The 25146-nt window shown below is 32.0% G+C and overlaps 4 protein-coding genes across 4 annotated transcripts; 2 read left to right on the top strand and 2 right to left on the bottom strand.

Annotated features, from left to right (window-relative positions):
• Positions 1-378: 378 nt before the first annotated feature.
• Positions 379-1479, bottom strand: GLAREA_10147 (alpha/beta-Hydrolase; the record flags this gene model as incomplete). Its single annotated transcript, XM_008080197.1, has 1 exon — positions 379-1479. The coding sequence occupies one exon, from the start codon at positions 1477-1479 to the stop codon at positions 379-381; it is 1101 nt and encodes a 366-aa protein (XP_008078388.1).
• A 615-nt stretch (positions 1480-2094) lies between these two features.
• Positions 2095-3579, top strand: GLAREA_10146 (uncharacterized protein; the record flags this gene model as incomplete). Its single annotated transcript, XM_008080196.1, has 2 exons — positions 2095-2131; positions 2189-3579. The coding sequence occupies 2 exons, from the start codon at positions 2095-2097 to the stop codon at positions 3577-3579; spliced, it is 1428 nt and encodes a 475-aa protein (XP_008078387.1).
• Positions 3580-4864: 1285 nt separating this feature from the next.
• GLAREA_10145 (Class I glutamine amidotransferase-like protein) lies at positions 4865-5579 on the top strand (the record flags this gene model as incomplete). Its single annotated transcript, XM_008080195.1, has 2 exons — positions 4865-5078; positions 5155-5579. The coding sequence occupies 2 exons, from the start codon at positions 4865-4867 to the stop codon at positions 5577-5579; spliced, it is 639 nt and encodes a 212-aa protein (XP_008078386.1).
• A 1282-nt stretch (positions 5580-6861) lies between these two features.
• GLAREA_10144 (MFS general substrate transporter) lies at positions 6862-8658 on the bottom strand (the record flags this gene model as incomplete). Its single annotated transcript, XM_008080194.1, has 1 exon — positions 6862-8658. One exon carries the CDS (start codon positions 8656-8658, stop codon positions 6862-6864), a length of 1797 nt encoding a protein of 598 aa, XP_008078385.1.
• Between the last annotated feature and the right edge of the window lie 16488 nt (positions 8659-25146).

Here is a 25146-nt window from a genome sequence, read left to right as displayed (position 1 = left end):
TCATCTACTGCCGTCTGATTCCCACGTCAAATGAAGACTGATCACGCTCTAGCATCAATGCAGAAATGCTGGCTTCTGGTCTTCTGGTAGTTTGAATTGCATTTCCAAGAGCGTCCTCATTCAAACTATCATTGAAATTATCACATCGCGCAGTTAGCGTTACCAAGATATGCTAGAGATTGGGGAAAATGTTTGTCATCCTTTCATTTATCAAATACACACTGACATATGGAAACGGAGGGGTAAAGACACTGGAAGCCACAGTCTAAATATCACCCACGGTTTAGACGCGTTTGTTCGATAAGTATATATAATAAATTTGAGGTTATGTTCTCAGGAAAACCTATGTTAATTTGCTGTAGCAGAGTCGCTTCGTAGTCATTGTCCATCATGCCCAACTATCTCAGGCTCAGCAACTTGAATTTTGGGACGAGCAGCCATGATCCTCTGAAGCCAGTTCCTCTTTGCTGCTTTAGCTGACTGAATAAGCAGATTATCGGGTTTGTTGATCATCTCAAAAATATGGTAAGCTCCAGGCCAGATGTGTAACTCACAAGTGGATCCGCATCGCCACATGTTCGTAGCAAAGCTTACGGCTTGATCGCGAAGGACCTCGCACTCGCCAGCATCAATGTAGGTAGATGGTAGATGGGAGTAATCCTCAGCTCGAGCTGGTGCATGATATGGTGTGACTTCATCAGTCCCACGAATATTTGGAAGCACAAGATCCCAACACGCGCGAACCCACTTCGTGCTAGTAGGATTGCCATATTCGAATTGTTGGTCTGACAACGTTTCGCAACGATCGTCAAGTTGAGGCGCATATAACATGAGACCTTTGATAGGTATTGAAGATAGTTTCCTGTCCCTTGCCATGAGACACACTGTTGTTGCCACTATACCACCACCGGATATACCAAACAGTACGATCCGTGCTGGATCAATTCCTAAGCTAATGGCATTCTTTGAAATCCAAACAAGCCCATCATAACAGTCTTCGCTCGGGCCTGGTTGAGGGGTCTCTGGTGAAAGACGATACTCAACAGAAACAACAATGCAATCGATGCCTTCAAGAAGGTCAATGATAGGCGTAAGGGCTGTGAATCTGTCACCGCTGACTAGACCACCTCCATGCATATGATACAAAACCGGCCGTGGAGTTTGGGATGATTCTTTTGGTGTGAAAACCGAAAGGATGATTGTGTTTTGGTCAGGGCCCTGGATTTTATGCTCTTTGTGGAGTAGATACGGCTTGTCTTTGAGAATTGTATGTGCATTAAAGATCATAGTTTCCGCATCGCCGTGTGCACATTGGTGTTCTTCTTTGGAGATACCGCGCATCAAGTCAAGATCGAATTCCTCGGGAATATTACTCGCATCGAGGATTTGTACAAGATCGGGGTCGTAGATTGGACGAGGGAGGGTGATTCTTGAATCAAGTTTCGCAGCTTGGCTGAATGGGTGAGGATATTGTTGCATCTTGATGTTTCAGGACGGAAGTTCTTGTTGATATTGTTGGATTGTTTTGATTTTGATTTGCAATGGCTGGGGAAACACCGTTAACTTTGATTGAAAGTGGCGATCGCTGAAACCCCCTTATTTTGGGCATCAAAGAATGAGTGGTATGAGGGATTGTGCCGTCGGCTGACCCAGAACTGAAGACGCCACAAATGTGTTTCTTGCTCGCTATCATGCTAAAATGAGCATCACGATGAAAGGCGACAATTGCCAAGAAATCCTCCTGTTCAAGCCCTGTAACTGTGATATCGCCACGTCAGCTGCTTTCAGGCTACTTGCCGCCAAGGCTAATGCTTGTGAGCAGTGAGGAGATTTGAGCCCATTATTCACTGTAATTGATTTTGGACACGGGAGAGACCCTGGGAGCCGATTAGGAATGACCTGTAGTTACACAGAGGTGACACGCTAAAGGAATAGCAATGAAATGTTAGGATCTTTTCCCATGCCCACATCTATGGACCTTTTGTCATTCTCGAAATTTCCGTCGCTTGCACTTCGACGACAAGTTGATCATTGTAAGATAAATTTGGTAATTCATTGCATTGCGTGCGCTAGCGTAAGACCGAGCTCTTCATCATGCAAGTTGATCAACTTACGAGGCTACGAGCAGCAGGTATGCGAGTTTCACAAGTGATCATTTTAAAAATAATTTTCTGACAGAGTCTTCAAGGAAAGTTGGAGGAAATGGCAGCAGTTGCTCATGAACTGGATCTCTACACAACCGCAGGTTATTCGGTACATTACCAAAGTTCTAGGAACTTCTCGATCCTTGATCTCCAAACTCTTATATATCTGGCTTTGGCTCAAGTTCTTCGGGAATATCCTACGCTATTTGCAGTGCCTATCGTTGCGAAGGGGGAAGAGTCGTACTATGCTCGCCTACCGTCAATTGATCTGAGAGAGGTCACTTCATTTGTCTACCGGCAAGACCATATCCCCGAAGAGGGCAAAGGAAGAGATTTTGAACTTGATGCCCTTTTACAACAGCAAGTCAACACAAATTTCAAATCAGAACGTGGCATTACGCCGGTTTGGAGATTGATCATCCTCCATGATTTTTCAGAAAAGCAGCATTTCACGGCTAACTTCATGGCTCATCATGCAATAGCTGATGGAGCATCATTCCAAATCCTACACCGATCTTTCCATAAAGCTTTACATGATCTTTCTGCACTATGTGCCACCGGTTCACTGGACTTGAACGTCGAATACATCAGTTTTTCAAAAGATGATGATGGAATAGGTCCATCCCTTGAGGCAATACATTCTCTACCGATCCCTAACGAACCCCCAACGACTAATGTCACATTTCATAATGATTGGCTTGGCAATCGCCCTGAAATACCCAGTAATACTGGATACGCCACGCTCTGTCTCCCGTCAGCTGTGGTGTTCACACAAGAATGCAAGAAGAATAAAGTGGCCACACCTGCTGGGCTCAATGCTCTCATCGGAAAAGTGCTATACACCAACCTCCCGGCCACGACGGAGTCGATGGATGTCAATATCCCGGTCGATCTACGGCCTGATTTACCCCCAAAAGTCGTCGACGGCGTGATGGGAAACTTCTTCGATGCCTTCCGAACCAGAACTTTTCGCTCGGATTTCTTCGGGCAAGACACTACTGAGACTTTCGAGATCTGGAATGCCGCTCGGAAGGTTCAAACAGACACGAGAAAATATTTCTCAAGAACTTCACCCTCTGGGGAAGCATATCTCAACATCGCCGGGTTAAAGAATATCCCAGACCTTCAAGTATTCTTGGAGTCATTGATTGGTGGACCCCGCACTGAATCTATAGAACTGGCGTACATTGGACCTCACTTGCCTTTCTCGGCTGTGAAACCCGGGACCGAGCTAACCTGGCGAGCTGGAAAAGCAACGGTTAGTAGGTGTGCATTTGCTCTTGGGGGATGTCTGCAGATAACAGTTGTCCTCCATAATGAGGGCTTGACGATTGGCTTTGCTTGGCCGACGTGCGCCATTGAGAAAGCGTTGGTGGAGAAGACCATTGATGGGATCAGAGAATATTTTAATGCCATTGAAGGAAGCGCGAAATAGGTCATATCGTGAAATGAGATATGTATGTGGTTTTCAAATGGCAGTCGAAGACGTATATCGCTAGTATGACATTGGCATACCTTTTGGTATGCAGGATTACGAGCTGGGCTCCTCGGCTGTCTTAACGATTACTCAATTACTCAGTCTGTCCAAAAATGTCTTCGCTCCGCTTTGAAATACAGGGAAATGTGACTTTCTTCGAACGATGAAGGATATATCTTAAAACTCTTAAAATACTTAATTATCTTTAGAAGTAGGGGTACTTATTAGGTAGACTCTTTCGAATACCCTACGGTTAGACCTCTTTAACGACAACGCCGCCACTTTAAGGGTCTTTTTTTCATTACTATCTTAGGAATTATAGCGGGCGAGAACTATAGAGCTATATTGGTCAATTACCCTGATCATGGATCAAACAACCCTTGACGTCGCCTATGAAAAGTGGAGCGAACACATTTTTGGACAGTCCGAGTACCTGTAGGTTTAACTTTCCAAATGTGAGCGCCTGCAAGGCCTACAGCTTATAAATTAATATTGGACATCACTAGCCTTGGCCGCTTTCCAATCGAGAGTGTTTGAGCAAATTTCAAGCCGCAGAACTCGTGGGGGTAAAGAAGAAAATCTGCGTACTAAGCGAATTTTGAAATGGTGGGTCGAGTATTGTAAGACGGGCATTTGTTTACCTTGCACGATGTTAGACGACGATAGGCTGGACGGAATTACTTTTTAGGAAATATTTGAGACCCACGGACTTTAATCACGTCTGGTTTAACTTTCTTTCCAAAAAACAGTTCTTCAGCTAACGCTTCTACTGTTTTGAGTATCTCTGTATTGTTTTGAGGTAAAATTTCCCTGCTCAATTTGTTGCTATATCCATAATCTTGAAGGCCCACCTAGTGGATTTCTCGGTTAGAGATTGTGTTGCTATGAGAAAGTGAAACCATAACATTCTGCTGATGCTTCTGGTGCTTATGGAGCTTTACTGTCGGGAAGCTCAATTCATAGCTTACTGCTTTAACAATCAAAACTTTCCATATCGCACAACCACGCCTTCCCAGACTCAATAAATATTCCGGACTTGAACGGGCATTTCCTCAACATGATGTCTGTTCTCCTCACTTCTATTCATATCTTTAGTGAAACCTCACGTTGACACGATACAGTGGCAACCCACCTACTAAATATGCTATCGTCGTGTTCACTGGGTTTCAGGCGCTTGGTAAGTCGACAGTTTGTTCTTCCAGAATCTCACGAAAAACTTCACGCCATCCGTATTGATCTCACCATGAAAACTACAGATGTCTTCGGACCCCTCAGCGTCTTAAATGTACTGTCTCGCGACCACCAAATGGAACTCGCTATTTTAGCCGAGTCATTAACACCAGTATCAACCAACCCCGAACCAAACACCTTTGTGTCGTCATCGTTCGGACAAGAGATTTTGCCAACCCATACGTTCGCGAATGCACCTGACGTAGAGGTGCTGATCATCCCCGGAGGTTAGTACGCTAGAAGACTCAAACAAGGCTATTTAATTTCTCCACAGCTGAAATACAATCTGACGATTGCCCATAGGCTTCGGGACCCGTAATGAAGTGAAAAGAGCGCCTGTTGAATGTTACATTCAAAACGTATTCTCTAAACTAAAATACGTGATAACTATTTGCACCGGTTCTGCGATCCTCGCAGGTATTGGCCTGCTCGATAATCGGCGAGCGACAACAAACAAAAGTACTTGGAACACTGTAGTTTTCCTTGGGGAAAAGGTCAAATGGGTAAGAAAAGCTCGATGGGTTATTGATGATACCCCGGGAGTCACACCAGTGTGGAGTTCTTCGGGTGTTTCAGCGGGCATTGATGTCACTTTTGCGTTTATCAAGATGTTGTATGGCCCTGAGAGAGCAGAGTCAGTCGCGAATATAATGGAGTATGATAGACATTTGGATCACGAGTGGGACCCATTCGCAAATATTTGGTCGGTTAAAGTTGATTCAGCTTAGTCGTGTGATTATGAAGGACTGGGTAGGCAGCAACGGCGTTTACAATTGTATTACATATACAATTATTCAAATCTCGAATCTCGATCTTATATCCGAGATACTATTAACGGGTTGTAATAAGGGTCAGAATAGCATTAGTGCCATTCTCCTCAATGAGTAATGAAGGAATCGAGGTTCAGCCATAAGCTTTCAGTTCGTCAGTGAATCGCCGCTTTATTCGAGGCCCTTCTCGACGGCATATTTCACCATGTCTTTGAACTCACCACCATTCTTCCTTTCTTCCAATTCTTTTATTTTTATTTTTATTTTTTCTTGGAAAGGAAATGGATTAATAGAATTTACATTGTCCGTCTGAGGAGATCAAAGTTTATATCATCTCACAATCTACATCGTCTCAGGAATTCTTCTTTTCGGTCACATGGAATTTTTAACGAGCTTTGAATGAAGCAGTGGACCTTCAATTGCTGTCTGAATTATTGCAGGTCCTGTATTCTTCTGAGCGTTGGGTAAAAAAAGTCACTAGACATACTTGTATTCGACATTCAACTGCTCGTAAACGTACTAACAAGTGTCCATATGTGCCATAATGGTTTAGATTTAATGCACGTGCTACTTCTTCCTTTTGGCTCGTTAACGGATATGGTCTAAACAAAAAATATCGATGAAAAGCCATAAAGACTCTCGCACGCGATAAATCGAAAAATCTCCAGCAAGTGCACAGTGGCGATGTGTCAATTAGCACGGACTGCGCCTTTAGCAACCAGAAACACGCGCGAAAATCTGCTCACAGTTTCCACTGCTTGTTTTTATCATAGATAAACAAAGACAGTCGTGGATATGGTGTACACTTGAAACATAATTCTTTCCTTTAATCCCAGCCAGCAGCGTCTTCAACCAGTCGCCAGGTGGCCATGTATCCTAAACTGCGCTCTGCGATGTAGTCTCACCAGCGGACTCCATAATATATACATCCGTATCTCTAAAACTATTGAACCGGCAGTCATTGTGGTTGGCTAAGTCACCGGCAATTCAGCGATTGTTATCGCACATACAACACCACAGAGGAGGCATTAAACTCAAGCATTTACACTAAAGGCCATTGTTCTTAAAAGATGATTCAGATACATGTGGGACGACTTTTGTCGCGTGAAACTAGCAACATATATGTAATTGCCCTAACTACCTGCCGTTATCTTTCTTGATTTCCATCCAGAAAAACCATCACGTAGGAAACCCTTTCCAGAAATGGAATAAAAGATAGTGTTTCATGTCAGCACCGGAATTATACAACATAGCCCTTGTTTTGTTTAACGCCCTTCACATTCGTATTCTTCCACACAAGCATGGCTACCAGCCCCAGGGCCCAGGTTGCCGCACCAGTAATCAGCAGAAGCCGCCATGTGTCTGCATACGCATGTTGAATTGCCAAACGAGTAGGCGAGTTCCATTCGTAGAAGAGCTGTTCCTCGATAGAACTATATATGGTAGTAAGATTCTCTTGGCTCTCGGGAGGGAGGTATAAAGCTAATTTCTCTGGAAACGTGCCTTGCCAGATGGCAGCAGAGATTGTAAAACCGACGGCACTCCCGATGTAGCAGAACAGGTTCAACAGAGCAATACTGATAGCGAAATATTGCTGGACGGCAGCGGCAGCTAAAAGGCCGATCTCCACTGTGAGCATCAAAATCCCGAACCCAAAGTTGACAAATATGTTACACATGGCGATGTACCCCACATTTCGATCGGGTTGTCGAAAGTTTATCAGCAGACCTGTACCAAGGACTATCAGAGGCAGGGCGAAGTAAAGACTGATCGGTTTGTACCGCCCGGAATATGAGATAGTCACTCCAGCAACAAGGTTCGCGATGACTGATATGACCGTACCCGACTGAACTATGTAACTTGCTTGAGTTACGCTCAGACCATTGACCACTTGAAGGAAAGAGCTCAAATATGAATTCCAGCAAGTTGCGCTCACAAAGAGCACGAAACCCACCATACAAGTGCCAAGGACTGTGCGGTCTCGAAGTATTGCCCACGGGGTTACACAGACCCGAGCAAAGAATCTTTCCCAGACGACAAACGCAGCTATGAACAAGATTCCAAAGACGAGAAAGCTAATGATGAGAGGGGAACTCCAACCCTTGGCTTCCATGGTGTAAAGATTGAATGGCAAGAGAAAGAAGGCAAATCCCGTAGATATAAGCAGTAGCCCAACAACGTCAAACTCATCGATATAGTACATTACAGATTGCCAGCGTGTATGTCCGCTTTGCGTGCGAGCTGGGATAATGCCTTCTCTCTTGGCCTTTTTGTAGTGAAACATGAAAAGTCCAAACAGCGGAAGAGCGACTACCGGAATAAGAATGCTCTCCATTCCAAAAGCCCACCGCCAACCAGAACCGTTCAAAAATGATGTAGAGATTGGACCAGCAAGCCACGATGTAATTAGGTATGGCGAGTTGAGTAAGGCTTGCATAAGACCTCGATGACGGAGTGAAGATGTATCGGCAATAAAAACGCTGAGACAGTAACCGAGACCATTGATTCCGACTGTATAAAAGACTTGGGATGCAGCATATGCTTCGACGCCGTTGCAGGAAGCTGCCATGACGAGGCCGATGGTCGCGAGGAACGCACATAGTATGAACCCATGGGGACGACCGAAGATGTCCAGGACTTTTGCAATACAGAGGTTTGTGACTCCGCCGACCACCTGGCTCACCACACCCGTTGTAGGGATAAGTGAGTGTGCCGCAAAGTCAGAAGTGACATAGGGGAGTAGAGCACCGCTGACTCCAGTGACGATGCCTTGGACAAAGTAGACAAGCCAAATCACGACATAGGCCATAATCAAGGCTTTCAACGACCAAGCAATTGTGATCGCTTCAGCCTTTTGCACACCAGGTTGGAAGTTTGTGTCGACGGATTTGTCGTTCGATGCATTGCCATGGATCACGTCCACGCTATGCTTGAGTTCCGAGGTTGAAGGTTTTTCTGAGATATAATTTTCGCTGACGTCCTTGGTGTCATTTTCGGTCGAAGGGTGGCCGGATGTTGGGGGGCTATGGGAGACCATTGTGATATTCGTATTTAGTCTCAAGAAGTCGTCTTTCTGCTAATCACTAGTGTCGCCAGTGCTCATCAAGAATGAATGAACTGCCTTCTGCGAAATAGCTATAGAAACGAATAAGTGAGAGGAGAGAAGAAAGAAACCGTGGAATGGCAAGCCAGCGCACGGCTTATATCAAGAGAGCACAAAAAGATAGGGTCAGATGCAGACTGTAGATGGCGTAGCCCAAGAAGTAGCTACTACGATGCTGAGACGGCCTGCACTCGATACACCGACGCAGCAAACCTGACAAGTCGGCAGGTTGTCCGTAATATTGGTGGCTTAAGCATTCCATGCAGGCGATGGCGCCAATAGTAACGCCAGGGACACTGAGGAATCTGCGCAAAACCCCTCTCACGAGGTGTGGAAAATAAAGCTTGCTTAAATCACCTCTTATCAGCTCATATAACCGAGTTCCTATCCCAATGCACGGTCCAACTTAGGCCGTGTTTACTCACCTAACAATTTGACAATAATTGTCAAATTGCTAGATTTAAGCATTAGGCTAGTAGGGGGTGATTTTTAGTCTATTCTTCTTTAGTATATAGGTAGGAACTTGTCTCTACGATATATAGTAGCGCTAAGTCTAGTAAGGGTATAACCTTATCGTCGCCTCTTGTACGTTATAATTAAGATTTCTTTATAATTAAGACTTCTTTCTTATTAATTAATTATTAAGTAACTATAGTACCTAAGAAGAAAGTAAATACGAATAAAGCCGCTCCTAGGAGGGTATCGAAAGCGGCGGTAGATACTAGAACCCGTAAACTATCTAGGAAGGCGCTTAAGGTACTTAAGAATAAGGGTTATAATAAGGTCGAGGAACCTAGCTTAAATAATAAAGATACTACGTAGTCTTATTATAATAACTCTTAACCTAGTCTTTATTTCTTTACCGAAATTAATTACTCTCTTCTATCTAGTTCTATACTATTACCTCTACCTAGATCTAATACTTAAGATCTAGAGCCTTAAGATACCTAGAAATTATCCGCTAGGAGCGATAATATCGTTTAGACTTAGAATATAGTTCTCGCTATATATACTACCTTATTAGACTATATTTAAAAGAGTAAGAAGCTAGATATTAGATTTAAGCTAGAGACGTAACGAGCGGTAGTACTTATAGTTAAAGAGGTATATTTAGGTTAAGGTATAGTTACGGCTCTTAAACTTAAGAGTAAGGAGAATATAGAGAGATATTATTATCTTAATCTATAATAGATTAAGAACTAATCTAGATAGAGTTAGAATAATAAAAAGAACGTACCTAAGGTCGTAGATAGAGTCTAGAATAAGGCTTAAAAAGTAAGGGTTTTAAATAAAGATCTATTACTTAATAATTAACTTATATACTTAATAGTTACCTTTATAGAAAAGAATTAAGTACTATAAAAAGAACTTATTTACGTACTATAATATATTAGATAAGATCTATAAGAATAGGATTATAACTAGAGTCTATATAATCTACTTTTCTTATTAAAATAGAGGTATAGATAACTTAGAATAATATCTCGATAAAGACTTTAATTTAGATAATCTCTTCCTTAATCTAGTACTCTATACTTTAACTAGACCTCCTACTATAGTTCTAGATCTTATACTATAACGAAATCGCGGTAGAGGACCTAATACTCTAGCTTCTATTAGTTTAAGAGTATAAGTATCTAAAAAGAAGAAAGACTCTATTAATAAGAAATTCCTAGAGAAGTATACTTAGAACTAGATTCTAACTTATAAATACTAAGAGAGGGTTTTTACTTAAATATAGAAAACTAACGCTCTCTAAGTTAACCTTTAAACGTCCTCTATAGTAAAGGCTTTAAAGAAATTATAAGACAAATATAGTAATAGATTAAATATAGTCTAGATAATTAAAGCTATTAAGTTTCTAATAAATTTTAAGGTAGCTTAAGTATTTATATTATTAAGAGGCGAGATTTAATAACTTTAGTTATAATACTCTAGTAAGGTATAGTTTCTTAATTAGTACTATATAATAATAGTAACGCTATATAGTAACGCTTAGAGTTCTAGAATTGTCTATAATTTGTAATTTAATAACTAGTAAAAAATAAAAACTAGTTATCTATAATAAAGGTAAGATCTTCTTCTATTATCTTATTCTCTTTCTTCTTATCGTTACTAATTAGAACTAAAAGCTTATTATTAGTATTCTCTATATTACTACTCTCTTCTTCGCCTATATTATTATTCTCTATCTTAATATTATTATTCTTCTTATTATTCTCTATATATATCTAAATAAAGTTAGAGTTATAAACCTACTAAGTAAATATAGCTAATTCTTCTTCTAAAACTCTAATAGCTATACTACTACTAGCTATAATCTCTACTTCTAATCTCTCTACTAAAGAGACTATATAGTCTATAAAGATCTTTTTAATTATATACTCTTTCTTATCTTTATTATTATTATTATTACTATTCTTAATAATAGTACGCTTTTTGCCCTATATAATACTAGTTAGTAACGCTTTATAGTAATACTTATAGTATTAATATATCTATAAAAGTACTTATATAAGCTTCTAGGTTCTTCTTTAACTCCTCTATCTTCTTGTCTTTAATAGTTTATAGCTTAATACTTTTCTTATTAATATAAATAGTTATTTTTAAATTAGCGTCCTTATTATTACTATAGTAAGACTCTATAATAGTATTCTCTACGGCTTTAATTATAGTATCTTAATTAGCTTTAGAGAGATTTTCGAAGCTAGGCTTAGATTTCGCGATAGCTTATACGTAGAACTTTATTAAATAATCGGCCTACCTTACTTACTTAATAAACTTAGCGGTTTTTTTATATATTTATTAGTAGTAGGCGTTAAAAGAAGATATTTTAAAGGTATTTAGAAAGGTAAGCGTTACTAGTAGGCGTTATAGTTAGAATAATAGAGTTTAATAATAATTATTAAGGAAAACCGATAACTTTATAGAAAGAACCTATATTTTATAAGATTATTAGAAATATCGAGATATTATATTAATATACTATTATACTTTCTATAAATCCTTCTATTATATTATATATTAGCTATTATTAGAAATTTAAGTAAGAGTTAGAAATTTATAGTATAATAGAATAATTTATAATATAATAGAAGAATTTATAATATAATAGAATAATTTATAAGATAATAAGATAATTTATAATACTATCTTATAATATATAAAGATCGACTCTCTCTAAGAAAACTAGAGCTCTTTATACTTAATAGTATTTAATCTATAAGTTATCTATCTAAGAAATAGTAACGTTTAATAGTAACGCCTAATAGGTTCTAAAACTTTAAATCGCTAGAATAGTACGTAAAAAGAATTAACTAAAACAAATTCTAAAGATATAAGTATATTACGATAATTACTATATAAAGGTAAGAAGTAAGTAATCCTTAATAGTAATATAGAATAGTAATATCTAATATCTCTAAAGCTTAAGTACTTCGCGAAATCTAATATTACTAAAAGGCTAAAGGCTACTTTCTCTCTAAACTTGTCTTTTAACGTCTAGTTTATAAGATTACTTAGAATATTTATATAAAATCTAATATATAATTCTAAAGTATAGCTATCGAAATACTTTAAGAGGTATTAGAATATTACTTAGTAGTATACTTCGAAGATATAATTCTTCTTTCTAACTTAATATATTCTAAAAACTAATATAGTAATAAAATAGCTATAAATATATATATAATTTATATAAAGTATATTACTATTTAGTAAAAAGATATATAATTAGTCTATTAGTTTTATTAGAGTAATTTAGTTATATAAGAAGTTTAAAAGATATCTTAAATATTATAATTAAATTTATTACTTTTTTTACCTATTAATAAAATATTAAAATAATAACCTCTTCTAATTATAATAGTAATACTAGATAGTAATACTATTAAACTTCTTTTCTTAAGAATCGTATAATTTCGCTATAATTCTAATATATAATAGCTACTTTTCTATAGGTCTCTATTTAAATATAACTAATAATTCTTCTATATCTACTAACTAATTTTATCTCTTAACTTATCTATCTTTTTATTTCTATATTATACTCTACTATTTTAAGTATTAATTAATTCTTTATTATTACTACCCTCGATCTATAGCTCTATACTATTCTTATTCTCTAGATTATCTACTCTATTACTCTCTTACGATCGAATAAAATTATAGAGCCCTAATAGTACTAGAACTAGGTAGTTTTAGATATTAATTAAATACTTTATAATAGTATCTAAGATCTTAAACTTTCTTTTATTTATACTAAATATTCTCTCTACTATATTTCTTATTATTATATACTTTAAGTTAAAAAGCTTCTATATATTCTCTAGCTTACGGCTTACTAACCGATTCTTTACTAGGTAATATTATATACTATAGTAGAGCGCTATTATAAACTTAGAATTAGTATACCTAGCGTCCTCGAGCTAATATTTATTAAGTAGAGTAATAAATTTATAAGATAATTAAGTGTTCTATAGTACTCGAGTATTATATATAGATTCTTTCTATCTAGCTAAGATATAAATAAAATTTATATTAAAGTTATATACTACGAGAATATTCTAAGAGAGATACCTCTTTCTATTTTAATATAGTCTATAGAACTCTATAGGTATATAAGCTTTAATATAGGTTTTATTAAGAGCTCTAAGGTAATCTTTAAAGTAAGAAAAGAACCTAGAATTATCTCTAATTAAAGAGGTAATTAGAGTATTAAGATTAGGTAATTTAACGAACTATATATATAGCTTAAGTAGTATATCTAAAATATTATAAAAAGCTTTATAAATTAATAAGTATTAACTCTATCGCTATTTTATATTAATAATATACTTACTAATTAATTTACTAGAGTACTTAAAGATCTCTTTAACGTTATAATTTAAGATAGCTTTAGAGGTAATAAAAATAAAGATTATAATCTTCTCTTCTACTAAGATATATTGTCTTTAATTAATACTACTACTCTCTCTACTACTTAGTACTATATTAGCTAGAAGCTAGTCTCTTAAAGTAAAGAACGTCGATAATTCTATATATAAGTAATATCTAATCCTTTTAGTATTGCCTAATTCTAATAACTTTTAAATATAGTACTCTCTAATTATTTTAGCTCTCTTACGACTATTTCGGCCGCTTTTATTAATATCTATAAAGATTATTCTAAATATTAAAAGATTATCTAATAGATTATTAAATAGAGTAAGAGAAAATAAGATAAGATCTATATTATACTAAAATAAGAGAGTTTATTAGTAGAAGTTAGGTTTTTATTATATTTTAATAGAATTCTAATAATTATATAAGTAGTCGAGACCTATTTTTATAGTTATTAGAATTCTTTTATCTAAATAATAATAATTTAATAATTAATATAGACCTTCTACCTAGATATACGCTAAAAGTAGTATCTAGTCTCTATTAAGCGTTTATTAAGTAAGGTTAGTAAAAATTAAGTAGTTTTAGAAATAGCTTTATATTAGAGCTATAGGGAGACTCTATACTATTCTAATAATTTAATAATTTTATTAAATTATTAGTAAGTAAATAGAGCCTTAGTATATACCTTTTACTACTACTCTATATACTCTCTTAAAATACGTATTATATATTTTAAATAGTCGAATACTATATAGTCGACTATTCTACACGCTATTAATTAAGAAAATATAGAGTAAATTACTATTCTAGACTTATTAAAGTCTAGAATAAAAAAGACTTAATCGGTTAAGTTCTAACTAATATAGAGTTTATAGTATATAGAGTTTAGGAAATAATAGTAAAGATTCTTATTCTACTAAAGTTAAATTATATAATATTCTTACTTAACTCTAGAATATTACTATAGAATATATTTATTATATCGCTTCTTAGACAAGTCCTCGCTTAATAGCGTAACTATAGTATAACTATAACGTATAATTAGAGTATTTCTAATATAGAATAACGATTATTAATAAGTTATAGATATAAATTAATTATATTATAAGACTAAACTTCTCTTAAAGTAAAGCTCTAAGTATATATACTAATTAGTATAGTTATATATACTCTATAATATACTCTCTCTTAAATAAAGCTTACTTTAAGAGCTTCTAAAAAAACTAACTAGAAAAAAGTATACTATAAAGACTATCTATATTTAGATTTAAGTACTAGTATTCTATTATTATATAGTATATTAATTACTATAAAGTTAACTTCTTCTCTATAAAATAGACTTAAAATACTTATCTCTAGTTTTCTTCTTTTTCTCTATTATCTTACTAATCTTAATAAAATATACTTAATAAGTAAAATCTATAACTAGTTTATTCTTATTAGTAATAAAGCTACTTCTAAATTTTTTAGAAATAATCTTACTATAGAAGTAAGACTTCTCTATAATAATACTATCTAGATAAAAGATAATCTTTTTTCTAAAATTAAACTTTTAAAGAAGATTATAGAACTTAGTAGTTAGATTATCTATATTCTTATTTATTAGTTTATAAGCTAAAATATAATTTAACTTTAATATACTTATTAATACTAATAAGTAGAGCTAAAGATAGAAGACTATTTTAGTTAATATTACTATACTTTAAATTAAAATATAGAGAAGAAAAAGAATAGTTATACTTATAAATACTTATAGATAAGTAAATATAAACTTTATAACTACTATCTTAAATAAGATATTATCTAGAGAAATATTATAGATATTTTTAAAGAATTTAATTAGCTTAAATAAAGCTATAGTATTAAAAGATATAAATAGTTAAGAGAAAGACTTATAATTATTTTTAGTTAAATCTAAATAGCTTAAGAGTAGTTTCTATAAAGTACTTAGATTTTAAATTATATCTCTAGTATATTAATTTATTATAACTAATAAAGTATAGGTTTATATATATATTATATTTTTAATATCTATAAATATATTTAATATAGTAATATTAATTATAACTTATATATAGAGAAGTATATATCTAATATAGTAGTCTTTATCTTTAAAATTTTACTCTTATAAATCTAAAGATATAGTAACTATAAGAAGAAGATAGTAAGAGAGATAGTAAGAAAGATAGATAACTTTACTTTATATAGTATAAAGTATTTTCTTAATAAGCTTCTAATTATATTCTATAGAAGTATCTCTATTATTATCTATAGCTATATTATTATTATTTATAAAGTTACTTTAGTTAAACTAAGTTAAAATAGTTTTATTATTAGTATTATTTATTATTTTATTTATTAGTTTTTCTAGATTCTTAATCTATATAATAAATCTATCTTTATTATTAAAGTACTACTTAATAATAGTTAAAGAAATATTTTAATAACTATCTAGTTTATTATATATAAAGTAATTCTCTATTTTAATATTAAATATTAGATTTAAAGTATTATTTTCTTCTAAATACTTATAGAAGTAATCTCTTATATTAAGAAGAATAATTTAAGATTTACTCTTATTATAATTATATTTAATTATCTTAGTAGTTACTCTAGAAATAATATAAAATAATATATAGAATATATTTAAAGTATAATTTTAATATAACTCTACTTTAAGTAGAAACTTATTATAAATACTATAGACTATTAAGATATTTTATTTAAAAGTATCTTAAAATTAAGTCTTCTTATAAAGTATTAATTCTTTATTATTTAAAGTAAAATAATTCTAGAGATTCTAGATATTATCTATTATAGGCTAAGCCTTTAGTTAAAGTAGTAGAGTTATTTATAATAGTTTATAATTACTAAGAAAGTAAGAGAGAGGTAGAGCCGTAGCTCTCTATATATATATACTATAAGCGAGGTAGATTACGTATATATACGTAACTCTAGTATAGGTAATACTAAGTACTACCTTTAGGTCTAACCTATTATAATATCTCTCTCCTCTATCTATAGCTAAACCTCGGCTCTACTTATTTCTCTTAATAAATATTATTAAAAAATTTCTATCTAGTATTAGTATTTCTAAAGAGTTAACTATTTAGAAATACCGGCTACTCTTTTACTATTTTTCTAGTAACGGCCTTATCTTACTAATACTATTTTATACTTTTTATTACGTTTTATTATTCTAGGCTTTTAATTATCTTTTTATATAAGTACGTCCTTTTAAGTATATTAAGACTACTAATTCTTTACTAATTTTATTATTCTAGATATCTATAGTCTTAAGCTCGTCTATCTCTACTCGCTTTTTCTATATTAGTTATACGTAACCTATCTATTTAATAAGGACGTATATACTCTCTTCTCTACCTCGTTTTTTGTCTAAGATTTTATCTACCTTATAGTAATCTTTATTAGTAACTAGGCTTAGTTATAGTTAACTATTATTCTAAACCTAACTCGATAATAGGTCTATTACTACTAGTTATAAGAGCTTATTATAGAATATATTATATACTCTTAGTAGAGTATCTAGCTAATAGAAGTATATATCTATAGTTTCTAGGACTATAAACTTAGTATACTTTATATCTAGCTTCTTACTAGGGCGATTTATCTTTATATTTCTTATGTCTAGCTATACTTTATCTTTAGTCTTAAAAGTAGAAGTCTAACTTCTTCGCTTATTTATCTAGTCTTCTATATTCTACTAAGTAATAGCTATTACCGCTTATATAAAGTTCTATATATCTTTTAGTTTCTTTAGAATAGTATTAGCCTTCTAAATTAGCGACTATAGAGTACCTTTATCTATAGTAATTTTCTTATTAAACTAAATAGGCTCGACGTAGTAACTATAATATAAGAAGAATAGGCTTACTTCTATAGAGGCCGTATCTCTATTATTAATTACTAGCTCTACGTATACTAGTAGCTATACCTACTTTTTCTAGTTAAAGTCTATAAAGTTTTTAATATAACCTTCGACGTTCTAGTTTATTCTCTTAGTAGACTTATTAGTTTCTAGGTTAAATACTATAGAGAGTCTCTATAGAATCTTTAGCTCTTAATAAACCTATCTCTATAAAGAGCTTACAAACTAAGTTTCTCTATCTAAGACAATAGTCTTTAGTAATTTATATTGTCGGTAATAAGTAGTTATAAACTAATTAGCGACTCTCTTAGCTATAATATTATCTAATAGTTGAAATATAACTTCTTTCGGTAGTCTATCTATTACTACTATAATATTTATATAACTATTACTTTCGAAAAGCTTATTAATAAAGTTAACTAATATCTCTTACTAAGGTTAACTAAGAACTAGAAGTAGTTTAAGAAATTCTTACTATCTATCTCTCTAAGCTTTATTTCTTTTATAGATATTATAGTTTCTTATAAACCTTCTTACTTACTTTAATATCTTTAGCTAAAAGAACTATCTTATAAGAATAGTATTAGTAGCCTCTCGTTCTAGGTATCTATAGATAATCGAGTTATATACTTACTAAATTAACTTTATTCTAAGCTCTTTAGAATTAGGTACTTAACGTCTTTTGTAAAACTATAATTTCTCTATACTAGAGAGAGAGTACTTATTTATTAATACTTATAGCTTAATCTCGGCTAGAAATTTTCTTATCTCTTTTTATACGTATTCTATTAACGCCTAGTAGACCTTATTCTTCTCTTCTATAGTTTTCTAGAGAGTCGCTAACTCTTTATTTTCTAGAGTTTTGTCTAGGCTAAAAGAAACTTCTTTCTTATTAGAGGTCTTATTTACTAGAATCGAGTCTTCGAAACTATCTTATCTAGAAATCTTCGAGGTACTACTAGTATCGCCTAACTTATTTATAGTCGACTCTAATATTATTATTATTATAGTTTCTTCTTCTACTCTACGACGGCTTTATATTACTAGTTTTACCTATATCTTATAGGTAACCTTAATAACGTTTTTTAGTAACTTTATAAGGGTCTCTAGTTTTAGAAGTTATAGGGTTCTAGCCTAGAGCCTCTTATCTAAGTCTCTTTATAGTATATTCTAATCTCTTTTTAATAGAGTATCTACTTACTTATTATTCTTATCTAGAATATATAAGAGCTTAAAGTTAAACTAGAATAGCTTAAGGAACTATCTTACTTATCTTTCTATTAACTTCTTTACTATTATAAAGTATTCTAGGTTCTTATTATTACAAGTAGCGTCGGCCTCGGCGTCGTAATACTTCTAGGACTAGAAGGTCCTAGGATTAGGCGAGGTTACGGGAATCGAGTAGTTTCTAGGACCGCCGTCTAATAGGTTAATTTAGTTAATATTAGTTATATTTATATTAGCGGATCGGCCTCGGTTTTAGGCGGTATTACGTAGTAAGTAAAAGTTTAATAAGTTCGCTCGATTTACTATTAAACTCGTTAAACTTATCGAACTCGTTAGAACTTAGATAGAGTAGAAAGTCCTATATAATAATTATAATTTCCTTAGATAGAAGCTTTATACTTAACTTATTATAGTAATAGTATATTATCTATTTAACTTACTCTTATTATAATAAATAGATCTCTAAATCTATAAGTAATAATCTTACGCCTACTTCTTAATATACTAACCTTACGATAACTCTAGTCTACCCCGAGTAGAACCGAATCGTTATACTTTAAGTACCTATTCTTAGTAAGTACTAGATTATTAATAATAGCTCTAAATGTTACTAGCCTAGCCGGAAGCGTCGTAGAAACCCCGGTACTACTACTACTACTAGCCCCTACTATAATCGAAGCTAAGGAGGGTCTACGAATCCCTCTACTAGATAAGTTTAATAGAACTCTAGCTAACCTAGAATAGTTTATTATAAAGGCTTAACTCTATATAGGTTTTTATAGAGACAAGTTTAAAAATAAAATAGATAAGGTCTTATTTCTAATCTCGCGCTTTAAGGGGAAGACTTATAACTAGATTAAACCTTATATTAGCGATTACTAGGAGAATAAGACCTAGGCGGGCTTAGTATCTATAGTTTACTCCTAGTTTATTAAAGATTATTTTAAGTTACTAAGAGACTTTATAGCCGGTATAAGGAAGGCTTTCGGAGATATTAATATTAAGAAAAAATTAGAGCTAGCCCTACTTAAGCTTACCTAGACTAGGTTAACTATCTACTATAATATCGACTTCTAGTAAACCTTAGCTAGGTTAGAACTAGGTAATAAAGCCCTAAGAATATTATTCTATAGAGAATTAAAGAAATTTATAAAGAATAAATTATTATATATAGATTCTCTTAAGACCCTTTACGAGCTAAGTAAAGCCGCTATTAAGATTAATAACTAAGCGTATAAGCGCCGTATTAAAAAGAAAGGAGTCTATTCTTACTATATACGTCTATTAAAGAACTACTATAGCGATCTAATAAAACTTAATATAATTAGTAGAAGAGAACTTAATACTTTAGAAAAGAATAGAAAGAAACTCTTTAATAAGGAGAGAATATATTAAAGAGAGAAGAGACTCTACTTTAAGTATAGAAAAGAAGGTTATATAGTTAGCTTCTATTATAAAGAAAAGCTATAGAAAGACTAGAAAAAATAGTTCGGCCCTACTAGATAACTAGCGGTAATAGATAGAGCTACTCTACTAAAAGGTAATTAGGACAAGTAAGAGGCTACTAAATCGAGTTTAGTAGTCTAGGTAAGATCTAAAATACCTCCGGTAAAGAAGAAATACTAGATCGAAGACTCTTTATACTAGATAGACTTAGAACCTAATAGCCCCTCGGTCTACTAACCCGAGAAAGTAGTTCTAAAACCTAGAGAATACTAGTACTTTTAGGAGATAATAGAAAAGGGAAATATTTAGATAACTAAGAATAGCTAGAAGTTTACTATCGACTAATAGATATAGAGAGAGAAATCTATAATTAATATACGTTATAAAGTATCTTTTATAGATATAAAAAGAGTAGTATTCTAATAAGAACGTACCTAGAAAACGACTATTAAACTACTTAGACTAATTAGGTAGTTACTCTACTTAAATAATATTCTTAAGCTAGAAGATATATAGAAAATTATTAGTAGATCTCTAGGAAAACGTATCTAGGAATAGGTCTTCTTCGTTAAAGAATAAACCGACGAGTTTACTTAATAGGAGGCCCCGATTCTAGATATATATACTCTACACCTTAGTATACTTTATCGCTTATAAGAATAGGTAACGTAATACTATATATAGACCGACTTACTTCGAGATATAGAGGTTATAGAGATATTATTAGACCCTTATAAGCTCTATACTACTAGAGAATAGAGATAAATTATAGTCGAAATAAAGATTAAAGAAAAACTAATTAGAGTTATAATTAACTTAGGAGCTAACGAGAACTATATCTTACTTTATATAGTAAAGAAATTAAATATTTCTATAACTAATATTTAACTATACTCTCTAAAACTCGTAGATAGGTTAGACTATATTAATAGATAGGTTAATAAAGTAACTATCTCGTTAAAATTATTCTTACTAGATAGATATAAAGCTAATATCTAGTTTAATATTACTAAAATCGGAAACTATAAGGCTATATTAGAAATAGCCTAGATCTAAGAGTATAACCCCGAAATAGACTAGTATATAAATACCGTAAACTATAGAAGATACGCCTACGAGAGTATATAGGTTTAACTATAAGGCTAGAGAGAGGTTTACGCTACCTTCTCTAAAGCGCCTAGATACCTCGAAGAAATAGAGGGTTCTCTATAGAATACTAGTAAGAGTATAGAAAAATAAATACCTATATAGTATAGAAGATTTAAGAAGTTATTTAAAAACCCGAAAGACTTTCGAGCCTTACCCGAATACTAACTATAGAATTATAAGATTAATCTAAAAAAAGGAAGATAACTACTTTCTAAGAAATTAAAACGATACTAGTTCGACGTCTCTAAGACGTTAGAGAAATACGTCGATATAGTACTTAAGAAAGAATAGATTAGGCTATCTAAATCGCTAGCTACTTCGAATATACTAGTAGTAGTAAAGATAGGTAATAATAAAGAGAGACCTTATAGAGACTTCTAAAGGCTAAACGATATTACTATTAGAGACTAATACCCTTTACTAAATATATAGTATCTATAAGATAGACTAGCTAAAGTAAAAATATTTATAAAACTTAACTAGAGAAATACAGGAATCGAGTAGTTCCTAGGACCGCCGTCTAATAGGTTAATTTAGTTAATATTAGTTATATTTATATTAGTAGATCGGCCCCGGTTTTAGGTAGTATTACGTAGTAAGTAGAAGTTCGATAAGTTCGCTCGGTTCGCTATTAAACTCGTCGAACTCGTTAGAACTTAGATAGGGTAGAAAGTCCTATATAATAATTGTAATTTCCTTAGATAGGAGCTTTGTACTTAACTTATTATAGTAATAGTATATTATCTATTTAACTTACTCTTATTATAATAAATAGATCTCTAAATCTATAAGTAATAATCTTGCGCCTACTTCTTAATATACTAACCTTACGATAACCCTAGTCTACTCTAAGTAGAACCGAATCGTTATACGCCGCTAGTAAGGGCTCTTCTATAAATATCTTCTTTAGCCTCTTAAAGCTATTCTACGTACTCTTATTCTACTAGAATAGAGTATTCTTAAGTATAAGCGCTATTATTAGCCTTACTATATCTAAAAAGTTCTTAATAAACTTTCTATAGAAGTTTATAAAGTCTAGAAATTCTTAAACTTCTTTTATTATCTTTAGAGCTTTCTATTTAAGAATAGCTTTAACCTTCTTAGAGTCTATCTAAACTCTCTTTCTTACTTTAATAATAAAGTCGAGATACCTTATAGACTTTACCTCGAACTCGCTTTTTCTAATATCTAATTATAGGCCGGCCTCTTAAAGATATATTAGTACTTAATTAACGTATTTCTAGTACTTTTATAGCGATCCTATTATATATACTAGAATATTATTAATATATACTAAATAGAACTCGTCTAAGTAGCCTTATAAAGTCTAGTTAATATACCTCTAAAACGTACTTAGAGTATTCGCTAAGCTAAAAGAAGTAATAAGCTATTTATATAGACTATATTTTATTCTAAAGATAGTTATCTATTTCTTCTCTTTTACTATTCTAATCTTATAGAATATAGCTATAATATCGAACTTTAAGAACTAGTATACTCTATCTATAGTTTATAGTATTTTATAAATTAGAGAAAGTAGGTATTAGTCCTTCTTTATTAGCGCGTTTAACTCTCTATAGTCGACGTAAAATCTTAACTCTCTTTCTAGTTTTTTTGTAAATAATATAAGTACTATAGTAAAGAAACTACTAATCTAAATAAACCTCTTATCTAATAGATCTATTAGAGTCTTTCGAAGAACTAGTAGTTTATCTTATAATATATTATATAGTAGTCTCTAAGAAATTATAGCGTCTTTCTTATCTATTTTTTCTAGCTTAATATAGTAGTTAATATCTACTTAGTATAGAGGTAGTTTATTTACCTTATCTATATTGAAAAGTACTCGAAACTACTTATATTATAGTAGTAATAACGTATTTACGTCTAGTTTCTTCTTACTCTATAGCGCCTTATTAATATTCTTTATAGAAGCTATAAATACTTCTACGTAATACTTCTTTTATAGAGAATATAATACGCCCTTACTCGCTATATATCGAGCCGTATTACCCGAAAGCGTAGCTTATTTAGCTTTATACTTATTAGTTTAGAAACCTTTTATTAGAGTTATAAACACTATAGTAGAAATTTACTTATAGTCTAGTTCGATTTTCTCTTCTAGGACGTACTTTACTCTAGTCCTAGAGCTTAAGATAAAGATCTCTCTATTCTTTTCGTCTATCTTTATATTATAGACTACTATCTAGAGTATTCTAATTACTATATTCTTATTATCTATTCTCGAGATAATATATATAAAATATCTAGACTTATAGTAGCCTTCTATATCTAGAGAGAAATATATAATAGAGTCTACTACTTCTTTATATTTATTAAAAGCTACTATAGCTTAAGATAAGATTTAGTAGTATAAGAGTTTATATTTTCTTATAAAGTAAGAATTAATTATACTATAAGTAAAATATCTAGTATTAATAAGAGCCTTTATATTAATTCTATTAACTAATACTAGTATATTAAATACTAATCTATTTATATTATTTTTAAAGTCTTTCTATATATTATAGTCTAATACTTTCTCTAATTACTTCTAATAGTAGCTATAGTTAGAAGCTATTCTTTTCTTAATACTTTATTCTCTTTACTAGAGTTGTCTAGTACTAAGCTTTCTTTATTCTCGACCTTCTTCTTAATAACCTTATATCTTATCTTCTTATTACTCTTAGTTAAAATAGTAGTTTTCTTAGTTATTTTCGACTTAGACTTTATATTACTAGAGTAGTTATTCTTTAAGACTACTTTATAATTAGCTATAAAGTAATAGTTAAATCTATACTATAATAAAGGTTATTATTATATTATCTTATTTTTTCTTCTTTATTATACTAAGATTCTTTAGATCTCTAGTTATACTATTTACCTTTCTTATATTAAGTACTAAATACCTTAGCTAGAACTTCTTAGTTAATATCTATTAGTTTACTATACTTAGATTACTTCTTAGAAGAACTTACTTATATTTTCTAGTAAAAATAGGAAGACTTTAAGTCTTTAACTATTTATATATTCTCTTAGATATTACTTAGTACTCTATAGTATTATTAGTAACTAAGTAGTTTAATAATAGTTACTATCTAGTCTATAAGCTTACTATTAAGTAATATTCTTAAAAGGTTCTTCTTAACTATATTCTCTTATCTCTAACTACTAACTTCTAGAATCTATTAATTTATCTAGATAATATATTCTTAGAGTAACTATTACGTATATAGTATCTAGAGGCCTTATAACTCTAGAGTCGAGAGAGCTCTAGAATATTATATTTAGAATATAATCGAATCTAGAATAAAGTCTTTAAAATATAGTCTAGTCTAGGATAAGTATTCTAAGGCTAGAGAGTTTCTAGAAGTATTCTTCTAAATACTACTAGATTCTAGAAACTATAAGTTACTTATTTATTATATAGGTTATAGAGGTAAACTATAAGATAGTTAGTTAACTCTTAGTTTCTTAGTTAAAAAGAAAAGTTATATATTATAGTTAACTAAGTTAACTAGCGACTTAAGTAATAGTTAACTTAGTCGACTATTAACTAGGTCGATTAATCTACTATAAGAGTTCTATATAATAATTATAATTTTCTTAGATAAGAGCTTTATACTTAACTTACTATAGTAATAGTATATTATCTATTTAACTTACTCTTTATTATAATAAATAAATCTTTAAGTCTATAAGTAATACTTTATACTACTACTTACTATATACTAACCTTATAATACTCTAGTCTACTATTAAGTAGAGAACTAAATTATTATACTTTAAGTACTTATTCTAAGTAGTATTATAAACTATTAATATAG

This window comes from Glarea lozoyensis (genome assembly GCF_000409485.1).
Source record: "Glarea lozoyensis ATCC 20868 chromosome Unknown GLAREA13, whole genome shotgun sequence".
NCBI classification, from domain to species: Eukaryota; Fungi; Ascomycota; class Leotiomycetes; order Helotiales; family Helotiaceae; genus Glarea; species Glarea lozoyensis.
This window is presented reverse-complemented; position numbering and strand designations above follow the sequence as displayed.